At 43.4% G+C, this 13,522-nt stretch overlaps 2 protein-coding genes across 13 annotated transcripts in view; one reads left to right on the top strand and one right to left on the bottom strand.

Annotated features, from left to right (window-relative positions):
* ANO4 (anoctamin 4) overlaps positions 1–3,953 on the top strand; it is a 201,991-nt gene extending 198,038 nt beyond the window's left edge. For 7 of the 11 annotated variants that reach the window (XM_063322710.1, XM_063322709.1, XM_063322707.1 and 4 more), the window contains one exon: positions 147–3,952. In XM_063322710.1, coding sequence (XP_063178780.1) covers positions 147–338 — 192 coding nt within the window. In that variant the 3' untranslated portion in view covers positions 339–3,952. Of the gene's footprint in view, positions 1–146 lie in introns of all 11 variants that reach the window. The other 4 variants (XM_063322704.1, XM_063322706.1, XM_063322701.1 and 1 more) reach the window with 4 other exon arrangements.
* A 37-nt stretch (positions 3,954–3,990) lies between these two features.
* SLC5A8 (solute carrier family 5 member 8) overlaps positions 3,991–13,522 on the bottom strand; it is a 29,602-nt gene continuing 20,070 nt past the window's right edge. The window contains exons 12-15 of one of the 2 annotated variants that reach the window (XM_063322713.1): positions 12,421–12,614; positions 11,150–11,253; positions 9,286–9,371; positions 3,991–7,773 (exon numbers count right to left, since the gene is read on the bottom strand). In XM_063322713.1, coding sequence (XP_063178783.1) covers positions 7,642–7,773; positions 9,286–9,371; positions 11,150–11,253; positions 12,421–12,614 — 516 coding nt within the window. In that variant the 3' untranslated portion in view covers positions 3,991–7,641. Of the gene's footprint in view, positions 7,774–9,285; positions 9,372–10,913; positions 11,254–12,420; positions 12,615–13,522 lie in introns of those variants that run through there. The other variant, XM_063322712.1, reaches the window with a different exon arrangement.

The raw sequence follows: 13,522 nt of genomic DNA, 5'->3' as shown, positions 1-13,522 counted from the left end.
TGGTTTGGTTTCTTCAAATTTAGTAGTATATTTAGTTCTAACACAGCATCTTTTTGTGGATTGGAAGGAGAGGATTTTCAGAAGATACAGAAAGTACTTGTTTTCTTGCTAAGATTTTCATTTTTCATCCCTTTTTGTTTTCACAGCACCTTGTCTTTTGCATAAAGCACCTGATTTCCTACTTAATCCCAGATCTCCCAAAAGATCTGAGAGATCGGATGAGGAGAGAAAAGTACCTGATTCAGGAAATGATGTATGAAGCTGAACTGGAACGTCTGCAGAAAGAGCGGAAGGAAAGGAAGAAGAACGGAAAATCTTATCACAATGAGTGGCCATGACGGGGTGAGGAAGAAACTGCTTAAAAGAAGATAGGAATTCTGTTTATACAAATTTCCTGTTTTTCTACAGTGGAAAGTGCACTGAAAGGAATAGTCAGTCGATGCTGTGTGCACTTTGCACGTGTGCACCCATGTTTAAGAGGGTGCATATTGTCATAAGCCTTTTGAAATTAGCGGTCTTGCAAGACTTAGTCTTCTCCAGAGCTAATGTCAGCATGAGCAGATCAGACCAATGCTTAAGTCTCTGCACTCTTTCCAGGAAGTTCCCAGGCCCTGACTTAAATTCAAGGCCCTGAACTTCAAAGCGGTATATATCTTACAGTGCTTTACAGAACTCAGTGATCTTATGGCTCGTTCTCATGACAAAGTTGCTACTTCATAACCAGTGACTGCGCGTTAGCAACACGGCAGTACCTGTCCACGTGTGCGGCCACCACCTGCAGCACGTGCGTGGCAACGTTGCCCTCTTCCACAGTGGATTAAACTGTGTTAGCTTGCATTTACCGTGGGTTAAGGTCACATATGTGGACCATTTCCATTACTCCAACAATATTGAAGTATTTTTTAGGAGGAGATGCTTGATCATGAGTCTAATCAACTGGTCTAGCAACGCTGAAAAATTTAGGTGTGCAGAAGTGCTGACAGGTAGACAAGCATCTAAATGTGGCCAGAGGTATCTAACTGTAGGGTCATTTATTTGAAAATGATACTGTGAAAAGTTGGTAATACGTTTTAAAGATTTGAACCGTGCCTTTTTAGCTATAGGACTGTCTGGGCCCTGAAGGAAACAAATCAGGCTAGGGCATCTTGCCCAGAATGGCCTGCAAGATCACATTGAGACCTCGTTAGGAATTAGGGTGTATGATACACATAACAGAAGACGGACTGTGTCTTAAAGACTTATCTGCATAAGTAAAACCAAAAAAAAAAACCAATGGATGAACAAGGTCAGCAGAGCGAAAGAACACAGTCATCCAGAATGCCTACACTTGTAACATTTTCTTTATTCATCCTTCCGTTATCTATGAAGGGGTGGAGGGGAAAAATAAAACAACAGACTGTAGTACGAAATAGCTTGAAATCCTTCATGCAGAGCAATTCTACACAGGCTGCAGAATTAGATTTGCGCAAAATGGGCGACTGTCTGTATCCTCTTGCAAATTCTTTAGCATTAAGAAATTAAAAATTTCCCGGATTGTTAACCCAAAATAGGGGAGTTGTAGGTCTGAAGACTGCAGGAGTGTTGGATGGAGCGACATGAATCAAAACGCTGAGTGTTTTGAAAGCTCTACCAGCTCTTGCCTCAAAGTGATAACACTGAAATTCTTGCAGAATGTGCAGTGGCATAATCAGCCACAATACGAAGAAAGAAGTTGAAAAGCCAAGACTCTAAGAAACCAAGCGGCCTGTTTCCTGGTGAAGATACAGCTAGATACAAAATACTACACCTGATCCATTTCCTTAGCCCTTTTCCAAATAACTGGAACTCCATAAAAATTATAGTTTTCTCAGAAATCTTAGGAATTGTGACCTTGTTAGTTGAAGATATTTAAGAGAGAGGAAAATTCAGCAAGTTGTTTCTACAAGTTCTCCTGGAAATCATTCGATAGTGATAGCAGGGCTAGCATTTGCCCTTCTGGACAGACCACACAATGCAAGACCCTATGGATGGATGCCTCAACCTCCACAAGACATCAGGACTACTTGCACCAAGAATCCATATTGCCAAATTAGATCTGTTAACTTCCTTCCACTGCAAGGGAGAACTGCTATTTCTGTGTCGGTGGGGAAGGTTTTAATGAAAGGTAATATGGCTTGAGGAAGGAGAGGGGTGGAAGAAAATGTGTGCACCCTCATCTCTGTAGCTACTGTCTGCCTACACTTTGCTTCCTCGCAGCAAGGAACCTCCTCCAGTAGTCACCCATCAGCCTACATGAAGGGGATAAATGGCACAGCAGCTCCCATTTCTCAGATGCTCCTGGCCCAGGCCTAAAGGCCCCGTGAGGCAACATAAGCACTGAAGAAATTTCAGGATTGATCTGTTCTCTGTTGACTTGGTGCCAAACTGAGCGGGGAACACGACTAGTGGTTGCGGGGTGTATCATGCCTGCCTAAGGAGGAAGTGAACTTGTTCATCTTTGCTTCAGCTTACAGCCGCTGTGGACACAGCCCATGTGGGCAGTGGAGAAATGGGGGTATTTCTGTCTCTGTAAATAGGGGGTGGGGATCAGGCCATGTCATCCTCTGATACACGCATTCCAGAGGGGTTAGTATTTGCTATCCACCACCTATGGGCCTGTGCAGCACTTGCAGTCTGGGGACTCTCAGGCAGGATCGCTGTGCAAAATCACATTCAGACCAACTTCACATGAGCGATTGGATTAGTTTGCATACCCTCCGTTTAATATCTAAAACAACAGATGAAAAAAGCTTAAAAACTCTTTGCTAAGTAGTAAAGCGAGACACGAGTCATGCGTAAAATCAGTGTCACCCATATGAGTCCGAACCTTTGCAAACTCCTGCAGTAAGATACAGCTTTGTCAATAGAGATATCAATAACTTCCGAGAACTGAGCTGAAACCTCGTAGAATATAAACTCACTTCCACTCCAGAGGAACTACCGCAATATAATGTGCCAAAACAAATAAAGTGCAGCAGAAACACAATAGGCAATAATTGCTTTTGAGACTAGTTCTCAACACGGCTACATTATGCTGAATTTTCATGACAACATGTTGCTAGAAGTCGTGTCCCGTTCTGCTCTAAATGAGAACATGAGTTGGCTGCTTCCCAAGCTTGTGCTGCTGAGATGATGCTGAAAAGGGCATCTGACCTGCCAGGCAGACCCCGAGCACGTTTCTGTCGCTTAATGTTGACCAGTCAACCCACCGAGGTTTCTGTGCTGCTGGTCTGCAGAATAGATTTCCCTTGAGTCCTTCAAAGCTATACAGCAGAACACTCAGGACAGATGACCCCGTTTTATTTATTTCATTAACCAGGAAAATATAATACAAATAATAGGCTAATAATAATAAAAAATGGAATTTTACTGGTCTCTAGGTAGCAAATTTATGCCATTCCCTTCTTTCTGATCTGATGATGGGTTTTGTTTAAACCTCCAGGTGACCGTCCTATATGTTGTTTACTTATTCCAGCTCCACAAGAGCACTACCTTCAAGGGAATGAGAAAAAATGCAACCTCAATGCATGCCACAGACATTTTACATAGCAAGCAGGACAGCACACATCAAAGGATTTACTGTGAAATCATCTTGCAATCAGCATAGGATTGATCTCCATAGACCACCCTTGACAGCAAGCATGTACTTCATGAGCAGTTACACGCCAGTTTTTAAAACCAAGGAAAAAAAAATATTGTATATTGGGACTGTTTTTCAGCCTGTTTGCTACATTTTGTGCATTCCGTCCCATGTTGGTTTTACAGATCTTAGAATAAAAAACGTAAATGAACAACCTGGATACTCTGACAACAGAAAAAGCCTAGGTATAGAACATCATCTGCGTTCAAGCCACCAAATACTGCAACAGAAACCCTGTTTACAAATCAGTTCTTTTTTATTTTAAATCTTTCTGAGGGGAGTTATGTTATTTAACATATATATAAGATATATATATATATAAAGTATATAGAGAGATTGTTTATTTGTAAATAGAAAAATCCTATGGAGAAGAATGTCAAGTTTTCACACTTTAAAAAAAATCATTAACATAAAGCCATGTTTAATGCTTGTATAATGTGACGCAATAAACTTTAAAATAAATTATGCATATGAAATATTTGCTGTTTGGCATTCATGAGTTATTTTCTCTTTACCCAATTGCTCAGAAAGCAAACAGACCAATCAGCTGGAAGCAAATTTAAATGCAGACCAAAAAGGACCAAAATCCATCACTACTTTCTCTCTGTAGATCCTTCGTGTATTCACATAGGCAAATATTGTTCCTGTTCCTGTCCTGGTTTTAGTTCTTTTTCAATGTTCCTACTTGTTTTGTCTCTTGACCCTGCTAGATGCTGCATGTAATTTGGACAGTGTGGAGTGCGCCCACTCCCACGGAATTAATCAGCCTTGAGCATCCTGCATTTCTTTGTCGGGTGAGCTTGTAGCTGGGAGAGACGAAGGATCAGCGTGCAGGAATGTGATGGAGACACCAAGAATTATTTTGCTGCTTTTACACTGACAAGGCCCTGGCTGAGAGTCCAGCTAGCAAAGGACAGTATATGATCCCAGAGAAAATATTATTCAAAATTAATGAATTGCTTTAATTAGTGCTGTCAAGTAGAATAAGAAGCATATAGAAAAAAGTAAAGCAGAAAGAATCACTTTGTAGCTCTGCAGCAATCATGGGAGGTTAGTTAGCAAGAAATGGGGTAGCTGCAGGGGTCAGCTGCAAAGGTTAAGAATGTTTGTCTCTAAACCTCTTACAGCAAGATATTCTCCCCTGTGAAAACTCATCTTGACGTTGTCATTGTGGACGAATAGATATCACCTGGCCCAAACCTTCACTTCATACCAAAATTAGAGTTAAATGACTGCTCAGTGCTCAAACAGTGACTTCAGTAAGTGAAGATAAGTTGGTCATGTATGTGTTTTCTCTGTTTTAAACAACTATGGGAATTCAAAGCCCTGAGAAAAAAAACCAAACACCTTCGTGGTGCTACATTTTGCTACATAACTGGGAAGATTAGTCTTCATGAACAAACTGGGCAGAAGTCACAGATCATCCAGGACAGTTTAAAGCAGTATCAATGACGGCACAAACACCCATCCTGGCGCAGTGCGATGCAACGAAGGCCATGCTGATGCTGTTTCACACAGCAGCGATCAGTCACCCTCCCGAGAAGCAACATTCAGATGAGAGTTCAGCGTGCGTGTTGGGAGGGCTCTAGCCATCCCAGCAGGCGATACAGGTCAAGGGCTGGCTGTGGGCCTCTCTTCTCTCTGTCCACAGCTTACCAAGCACAGGTACGCCGAGGCACACCAGCTCACTTCATTTCAGCACGCTGCAGCAGAGCGGAGATACCTGCACTTACCCTTTTTCAGAGCTATGGACTGGAAGTATCTAGTAAGTACCAATTATTATACTCTAAGGCTCAAGAACTACTCTGTAGCACAAAAGGCAGTTATCTGTTTCCGTGTCATGAAGAGAAGGCACAAGGCTGGAAGAGCTGCACTTATCTTCCGCGGCTTCATAGCTCTGCTATGTTAGCCAGCTCATTCACTCCATGGACTAGTTGTCTCAGAGTGACTAGGATAGTCCCAGAACAAAGACCTCTGACCTCAATCCCAGAAGACTTTATTCAGGATGCTATTGTTTGTCTCGGGTCTTAGATATATGGACACAAGACACACCTCGTGGGATCTATCCTGATTGCTCACAGCCCTTCCACGCAGTGGCTGTAGGCACTTACCTGGTGACGGAGCTGCAGCAGAGGAGTGGGAGACAAGGGGTTGGCCCTAAATTCTGCATTGGATCATGCAAACCACTGCTTCAGAAGGCAAAGGGGAAACCTGCCTCCATCTCGTAGTTTTGCACTGGGTTAGCTGATGGAGACATGGCCCTGGTGGCAACCTGTGCAGTGTCTGTCTGGCCTGTCCTCCTCTAGTAGAGGTCTGCTCCTTGGAGTCCATTTTTCCTTCCTAACGTTTTCTGATCCTGTCAGTTTGTCTCATGCAGTAGATCATCAAGTGCCCTCTGTCACAAGGGCATGGAACAAATCGATTCAGATGCTGAAGGGTGCCAGTCAAGGTACATAAACTAGCACTGTGTCATATTCCACGTTACAGCAGCTCAGCACCTTGCACAAATGCAGCTTAACTTTTAGAAAGCATTTAAGACACACAGTCAGTTTTTCATTTGATTCTCAAGCATGACTGCTTTATAAACTTCACGGCTCCACTTCCCGGCAATGGCTTTTATTTTTCAACTTGATTGTGCTGCTGTAGAGGAGTTTTAAACCAACCATGTATAGCCATAGCAAAAAGTCTGCAGTACAAAACCAACACAGTGGGTCAGAGTCTCTTCCCTGCGGCACCAGGAAGCACACAAGGTAAGGAAGCAATGGGGGTATTCACCCACCCAAACCACAAGTACAGTGCACGGTCTGGAGTGGACGCGCTGCTCAGCTTCTCTTGGCAGCCCAGCCAGAGGAGCCGTCCCATGCCCGGCAGCCCTGGAGAAGCCTTCACCAAATGACAGCCTCTGCGATCTCCTCCCCGTCCTGGCGGACTGCACAAACACGCAGCATACTCTCGCCTGATCTCAACCTTGAACGTGAATCACCCAAATGACAACAGGGACTGCACGAACACCAATGGCTACATGAGGTTTCATCTGTGCAGGTAACAGCAGTGGCAACTGCAGATGCGGCCTTCCCTCTTGTCCAGTGCGGCAAAGACGGCCGCCTTCTTGCATTAACATCTCTGCAGCACTACGCCCAGCCCAGTGCAAGGGTGGTCCTAGGCCAGCACACGGGGCAAGAAGTAGAAGACTACTGTGGTTCTGCTATATGGCATTGAATATAAAGCCCAAATAGCTCATTTCCTTCACAAGGACCAGCTCTGTAAGAGCAAGACATGGCAGAAGAGGGAGATGGGGCGTGAAGGGAAAGATATTACTGACTCTTGCCTCTACCCATCACCAAAGACACTCATGTAGCTTCCACCAGTGACCACAGAGGAACAGACGCAGGTAACCAGGGAACAAGTGGCTTAATAAAAACAAACATATATGACGAAACCAGCAAAATAAATATGCTTTCAGGATCAGTTCTACAAAGGAACCAGATGGCACTAAATACACCTCCTGTACTAAAAAAATACCCACTGGTTCTAGCAATATGATAAAGTCCCGTAGCCCTAATCTCTTCATGTTTTTAATGCCTTAAAAGAAAAAAGAAGAAAAAAAAAAAACAAACCAGAAAAACAGCCATGTCTGGGGGAACAGTGCTCTTACCAAATAAAAAATTTACTCTGACAGTGAACTGAGATTAAAAGTAGATATTTTCCAGGAGGCTCAAGAATATCAGGCAAATATTTCACATAGAAACATTGCCTTAAGCCCTGTCGCCAAGACCCAGAGTGAGAGAGACAGAGTAAGGAAGTGCAAGAAAGACTTGATTCCTTTCTTGGCTTATGTCAAGGTCATGCAAGGGTGACAGTGCCATGAAGCTCAGCAGACGCCTGCCCATGACCCAAGCAGGACTGGTAACTGACCCGGCACAGGAATGTCAACGGTGCTTTACGTGAACAAAACTGTCCTCATGGGCTGACATAGCCCCATGTCATATATGAAGGCCATTGACTTTGTCCTTATTGCTTGCAACATCCATTTCAATGTGGCTGAAAGCAGGATTGTCAGTTCCTTCCGCTGCCTCGGTAAACGGGTTGCAGGCCAGCACTTCCACTTTCTCTTGCTAAAAAACAAAAGACAAAAGCCATGCTGTGAAGTGGAAGAAACAGTCTTCCTCTCTCTGACCTGCATGCCAGCGGAGTCAGGCCTGACATACAGGATGCCTTGCAGGAAAACACATGTTGGTTGCTGACAGAGCGTACGTTGTTACTCATTGTAGTAGCTGGTATTTTTCTAGGGGCATGGAAAGTTTCTTATTGCATAAGGTACTAGTTGTGTAAAACGTTCTTGTCGCATAAAATGTTCTTGTCCTGCAAAGCGTTTAAAGTAGTTTTGGGCGTGTAAAGTTCTAATTGCTGTTTTCATGTCTAGCGATCTGTCCCCAACAGGTCCTTGAGCTATTCACTCCCAACCCTTGGTCCTTGCCCCATCTTTGACACAACGAGCATATTATCATGCATCATTGCTTTGATGTTCCATCTCTGTTAAACACAATGAGACGCTGAGCTCTTCATGTACAGGAAGTTGCTCTGTTCCCCCCGATTTTTTTCTCAACCACTTTCTGCATGATTTGTGATGCCAACTACTTGTTATCCAGCTCCCAGCTGTATAACCAGGCAGACACTTGTTTCTGACTCTGGGAATAAAATAGTATGGCTGTGGACATTAACTTCCATGCGGATGGGGTGCTTTTTTCCAAAAGTCTTCAGGGATTAAATTCCCAGATAGCGAAAACAGACGTTGTCTCATTAAAGACAGTGAACGACAATAACTGGAGAGCTGGTTTCCAGTCCTGACATGGGCAAACAGCATTACAACAGTATTGTAAAAATCCCTTCCTCTCCCTGGTGTTCAGATCCAGAGGCTGAAATACATGAGACCATACTAAAAGGAGTTGTCATCATGGAGGAAAAACATTTTGCAAACTGGACCATCTCAAAGATATGATCATTGCCTGTACTGCAGCACCCAAAAGCACGGAACAAAGCTGAGCTTGAATGTTCAGCATCCTGGTGATACTGATTGAAAAGTGATCTATAGTTTATTTAAAAACAAAACAAAGCAAAACAAATTTCCCCTATATTCTCCTTACTAAAGGAAGCTATTACCCAATAATGTCTCCCATTTTCTTATATCTTAGGGAGAGAGTTAGGGAATAGATACACTGACTAGAAATGTTTTCTCTCAAACAGTAGCTGAAGTAGCAAAAAAATCCAGACTTTAGAGAACACATGTTTACAAACAAAGGAAGCTTTGCTGAGCCCAAAGCGTGCCTTGGGCCAGCTTCCAAGACATTAGTAAGGGAGTATTTTGGCAGAAACCCGGAGAACAACTGTCTCTTGTCTCAGCTGCTGCTCTGCTGTTCACTGAAGTCAAGCTGCGGCCGAACATAGCTTCCCTGCCTATGCCAGCTGCTTTAATCCTACCAGCCTTGTGCTCTGCTACTGCCTTAAAGCAGACAGTCACATCAGGCAGCGTCAGGGGCTCTTCATCCTCATGGGAAAAAATAAGCCAGGGACTGGCCTCCCCCAGGAGGAAAGATTGATTTAAATCAGAGACGCATAATTCCACTTACTGTCTCAGATTTAGACCGTGAGAAGTTGGACAGGAAATCTTCCTTGGTCAGCAGGAATTTAGGATCTGTGTTCTGTTTTAGTCCTCCTGCAAAATAGGCAGGTTTCAATCAGCCAGGTTTCCACAAGCAAATGATATGTCAGAGCCCAGCTCTGGGCACCAGGCCAGGTGAGCAGGACAGAGTCATGCAGCAAAAGCCATCAAGCAATCACAGGCCTTAGGGATCATTTCTTCCCAATGATGTATACACTGCACCTCTCAAAATATAAAATGATCCCTCAAGGTCCATTTGAAATGCCTTAGCCATTTCCCAGACTTTCCTAGATCCTCCTCAGATTTCTTATTGTGTAAAAAACCTGAGGCAATCATCAGAAAAGGATGAATCCCATACAATGATATCTGGGACCACCCTGCTAATTCAGGAGCTGTGGTACCAAGGGCTGCCCTGGAGCCCAAGTCCTTAGCTCCCTATCAGCAAAACTCCTATCTCCAGCAATTTTTATAGTGAACTATTTAAGGGCAGCCCCAAGGTAGGGGAATGAGGGTTAATGGGACATTTGGGCATTTTTAAGGCATGGAAGATTAACTGTCCTTATGGGGGAGGAATGTGTGTGGGGAGGAAAGGAGATGCAGGTGCTAGGAATTAGCTGTGATTGCCACCTGAGGCTTAAATGGGATCTTGTGCCACAAAAGGCAGGGTGATAGTGTGGTTGGGTCAGGTTTTGGTTTGTTTTGGGGGGTTTTTTTTGGGGTTTTTTTTTGTTTGTTTGGTTTTTTTGGGTTTGTTTTTTTTTTGGGGGGGTCTGGTACTGTCAATTTCTCATCTGGATTTGCAGAGTTGCCCAGTTTTTGTATTTTGTTTCACGGCCTGTGGGTGACCTGATCCCAACCTCATAAGAAGCAAAACCTGTCTACAAGCATCGCTATGGCAATGGGAAAAGCTTGTGATGGGAAGAAAGGGGAGGAGCAAATCCTCTAGAAACTCACAAGGAAAAGAAAATGGCAGAAGTGTATCTTATGCTTCTTAGTTGCAAGGCACAGGGAAGGTAACGGAAGTGAGTTTGTCTGCTGGGTTTGGAGGTTCATAGTCTTGGAGTAGTTGTAGGTCAGACTAACAGGCCTGAAATCTAACAGACAGCCTCAAAGGTGAGTCCCAGGAATCCGGCTGGGCACACTGGGGAAAGCTGTGAGAGCAGCTGCTTTAGTCCTGTTTCTGCCATGCATGAAGTGGATGAAAGGCGCGCTTTGCATCTCACCTAGATGCAAAAGTGCTGAGGCCATGGGCTGGAACTGAAGTCCCCATTCTTACCCGTGGGGTGCTGCTTTTTGCCCTTGCACAAATAGTACAGGGAAACTGAGAAAGAAGCTAACGTAGCCATGCACGGAGTCTGCAGCTTTTAGGTACGTGCTTGGGGAATGTGGTGAAAAGCATGCACTGTACAGGTGCAGACAATAACCCTTGAGTGCGCTGGACTCACTCAAAACTGCTTTTGTCCTCTAGAAGCATGGGTGTATCTCCTTGCTTGGAGTTGTTGCCATGTTCAGGGACAACCCTTAAACCTCCAGCCCCTGCTGGCATCTAATAAAACAGGAAAGACAGATGTCTTATATTATTATTTTTTTCAGCCCTCAGGTTAAAAAAAACTGCTGAACCTTCTTTTTCCTTAGAAATTTGAAGTAACTTTTGCTGTGAGCAAGAGTGGGACGTAGAAGGGCTGAAGGGACAAAATGAGATTTAGGATGGTAACATTTACGCAACGATTGCAATAAGGTCACTGGCACTTCCTGTGGCAATGACAGCTCTCTGGTCATCGTAGTTCGGAAGAGATCTAAGACACATTCAATCACAGCTCTGGAACTAGTACCTGTTAGGAGGCTGATAATTATTCCCACAATTACTGTGATAAGCGTCCCAAGTGTACTGAAGTAGAGATAAGACAAGGAATACCAGTTGTCTGCCAGGGCAGGCCTGAAAAAGAGCAGAAAAGTGTTAATCTCTGCTTTTCTATTCCAAGCAACTTCAAAATGTTGTCTGTTTCCAGGCAGCACATAAATAGAGAGTTATTTCTGACCTAAGTGACCCGGTAGTCTTGAACTACCTGCCTACAATAAAACATGCACTAAAATTTTGTTCTAAAATTTGCAGGACAAGTTCCTTCGTACAGGAGGAGACCGGTCAGCACAGCGAGGCCACGCATGGGACAGAGCAGGTAAAACAGGACAGTCCTGTCTCCGCTAGGAACCTAGCGTGGAGCTGAGCACTCCAGCTACCCAGATGAAGGGATAGCTTCTTTACAAGGGGGGACATTATTTAAAGGAGGGGAAACACACACACAAAAAGTAGGAAATCAGCCATGTGCAGTTCTAAACTGCCACACCTCAGGTTACACCTTATTTTGCTCTCCCTGACAACACGCTCTGTTGCCATGAGCAATGCTGGAGGCCCCGTGTGAGAGGTGCAGTATATGAAACTGGATGTTTGGCACCCACGTGTGTACTAGGTTTCCTGTTGACTGGAAAGTGCTCTAAGGTGTAAGGATTGGGAATCCCTAGAATTGTGCGTGTTCAGCTTCTTCCTGGTCCTGCTGTTCCCTATATTGTCATTCATAACTGTGATTGTCCAAAGATATATGGTAATTGCAAAGGCGAGAAAAATCCCCTATATTTTGCCCATCATATGCATTATGCCCTCTTCTGAATTTCCTGAATAGAACTTTTTCTGCACAGGCAACCTGTTGTAGGTGTAACTGTTAAGCTGGCAAATTGCCCTTTAACTGCCTACTACTTTAATTCATGTGGCAGACTGTGGAAGTTAATCCAATAACTATAAATGTTATGCTTTCTTTGGCACTGTGGATCCCGGTAAGGTATATCCAAGCCTTTAGACTCAAATATTGAACTGAGAGCTTTTCAGATCAATAGGAAGATTCACTTTGACTTCTATTCTGGGATAACTCAGACAAACTCCACTCTGACAGGAAAAAAAAAAAAAAATCGGAGAAAACTGCTTCATCTTAAACAGCCTGGTAGGTAAACCAGGAAGGGATAATTATAGTAACCCAGATGCTAGGCAGATGTTCGTGTTGCTTTAAAACAAATACATGTTTTGTTGATCGCATATGATGAACTTGTATACCTCTCTGCAGTTGGTGTGGTGAAGACTGTTGTTAACGGGTTTTCTGTTGATGTCAAATTTACTGAGGATATATTACAGCCTGCAGTTGAGAGATATAGTGGCTTGGTCCTCTCTGGGAGTGGAGGATAAATCTGAGATCCGATTCCAACCCAAAGTGAAATAACAAAGCCACTGACAAGACCCACAAATGCACCCTGCAAAACAGAAAGTTAAACTTGGATTTACCTGAAAGGTAAAAGGATATCTAAAAAAACCAACACCTAGATGAGTAAGAAACAGTCAAGGTAACCTAAACTGTAGGCTCCATAGCAAAAATGAAATATACAGCTGGGCAGAGATGAGGAGTTTACTTCATTCCCCTTTTGGAGAATACAGTGTTTACTCACAGCTCCTGAGCATTCTTCTTTATTTTGCCACTATGCCTTTACAGTCAAAGGACATCTTTGGGCTGCATGGTATATGGGAAAACACTGCTTTATTTGAGGCCCTCCTTGAACAAATACAGAAACAGTTCTTCCTTTTTCTCATGTGATCTGTTTTTGCAAAAGTCTTTTCTACTTCAGGGTGGGGTTTTTTTTTCACTGACAGATAGTGATTATTTTTTTATTTTTTTTTAGTACATACATAAAATTTGCAACTGCAAAGACATAAAGATTAGTGATTTGTGAACCTTACTAAATAGCAATCCTATTAGACTAACCCATGGACCATATTCCCAAAGTTTGTCAAATCTATTTTTTGATGGAATAACTTTTTCCTCTGGAAATGATAATTTCATGATACTGAAGCATTCTGAGAACACTCCGATTCAGTCTGCAAGTACTTGAGCCCCATTTTCCCAGCCTGACCCTCTTTTTGCACAGACAGGTGAGGATCCTCTGAGTCTACTGGTTGTCAAGATACATTGTTCCCTGCTTCTAAAACTGTGTTTTCCAGAAATCCTTGACAAAGTTCCACTTTTATTCAGACTTTGCCCCACACACACACTATGTTCATGTAAATCTCTTCATAGGATAGAAATTCAAGTTCCTATACAGTCCTGTTCTTCACTTCCTTGGAATAAGGAGGAAAGGGTGCAAGGGGAAATGTCCTCATGGAAAGC

The sequence above is a fragment of the Chroicocephalus ridibundus genome, chromosome 1 (genome assembly GCF_963924245.1).
Source record: "Chroicocephalus ridibundus chromosome 1, bChrRid1.1, whole genome shotgun sequence".
NCBI classification, from domain to species: Eukaryota; Metazoa; Chordata; class Aves; order Charadriiformes; family Laridae; genus Chroicocephalus; species Chroicocephalus ridibundus.
This window is presented reverse-complemented; position numbering and strand designations above follow the sequence as displayed.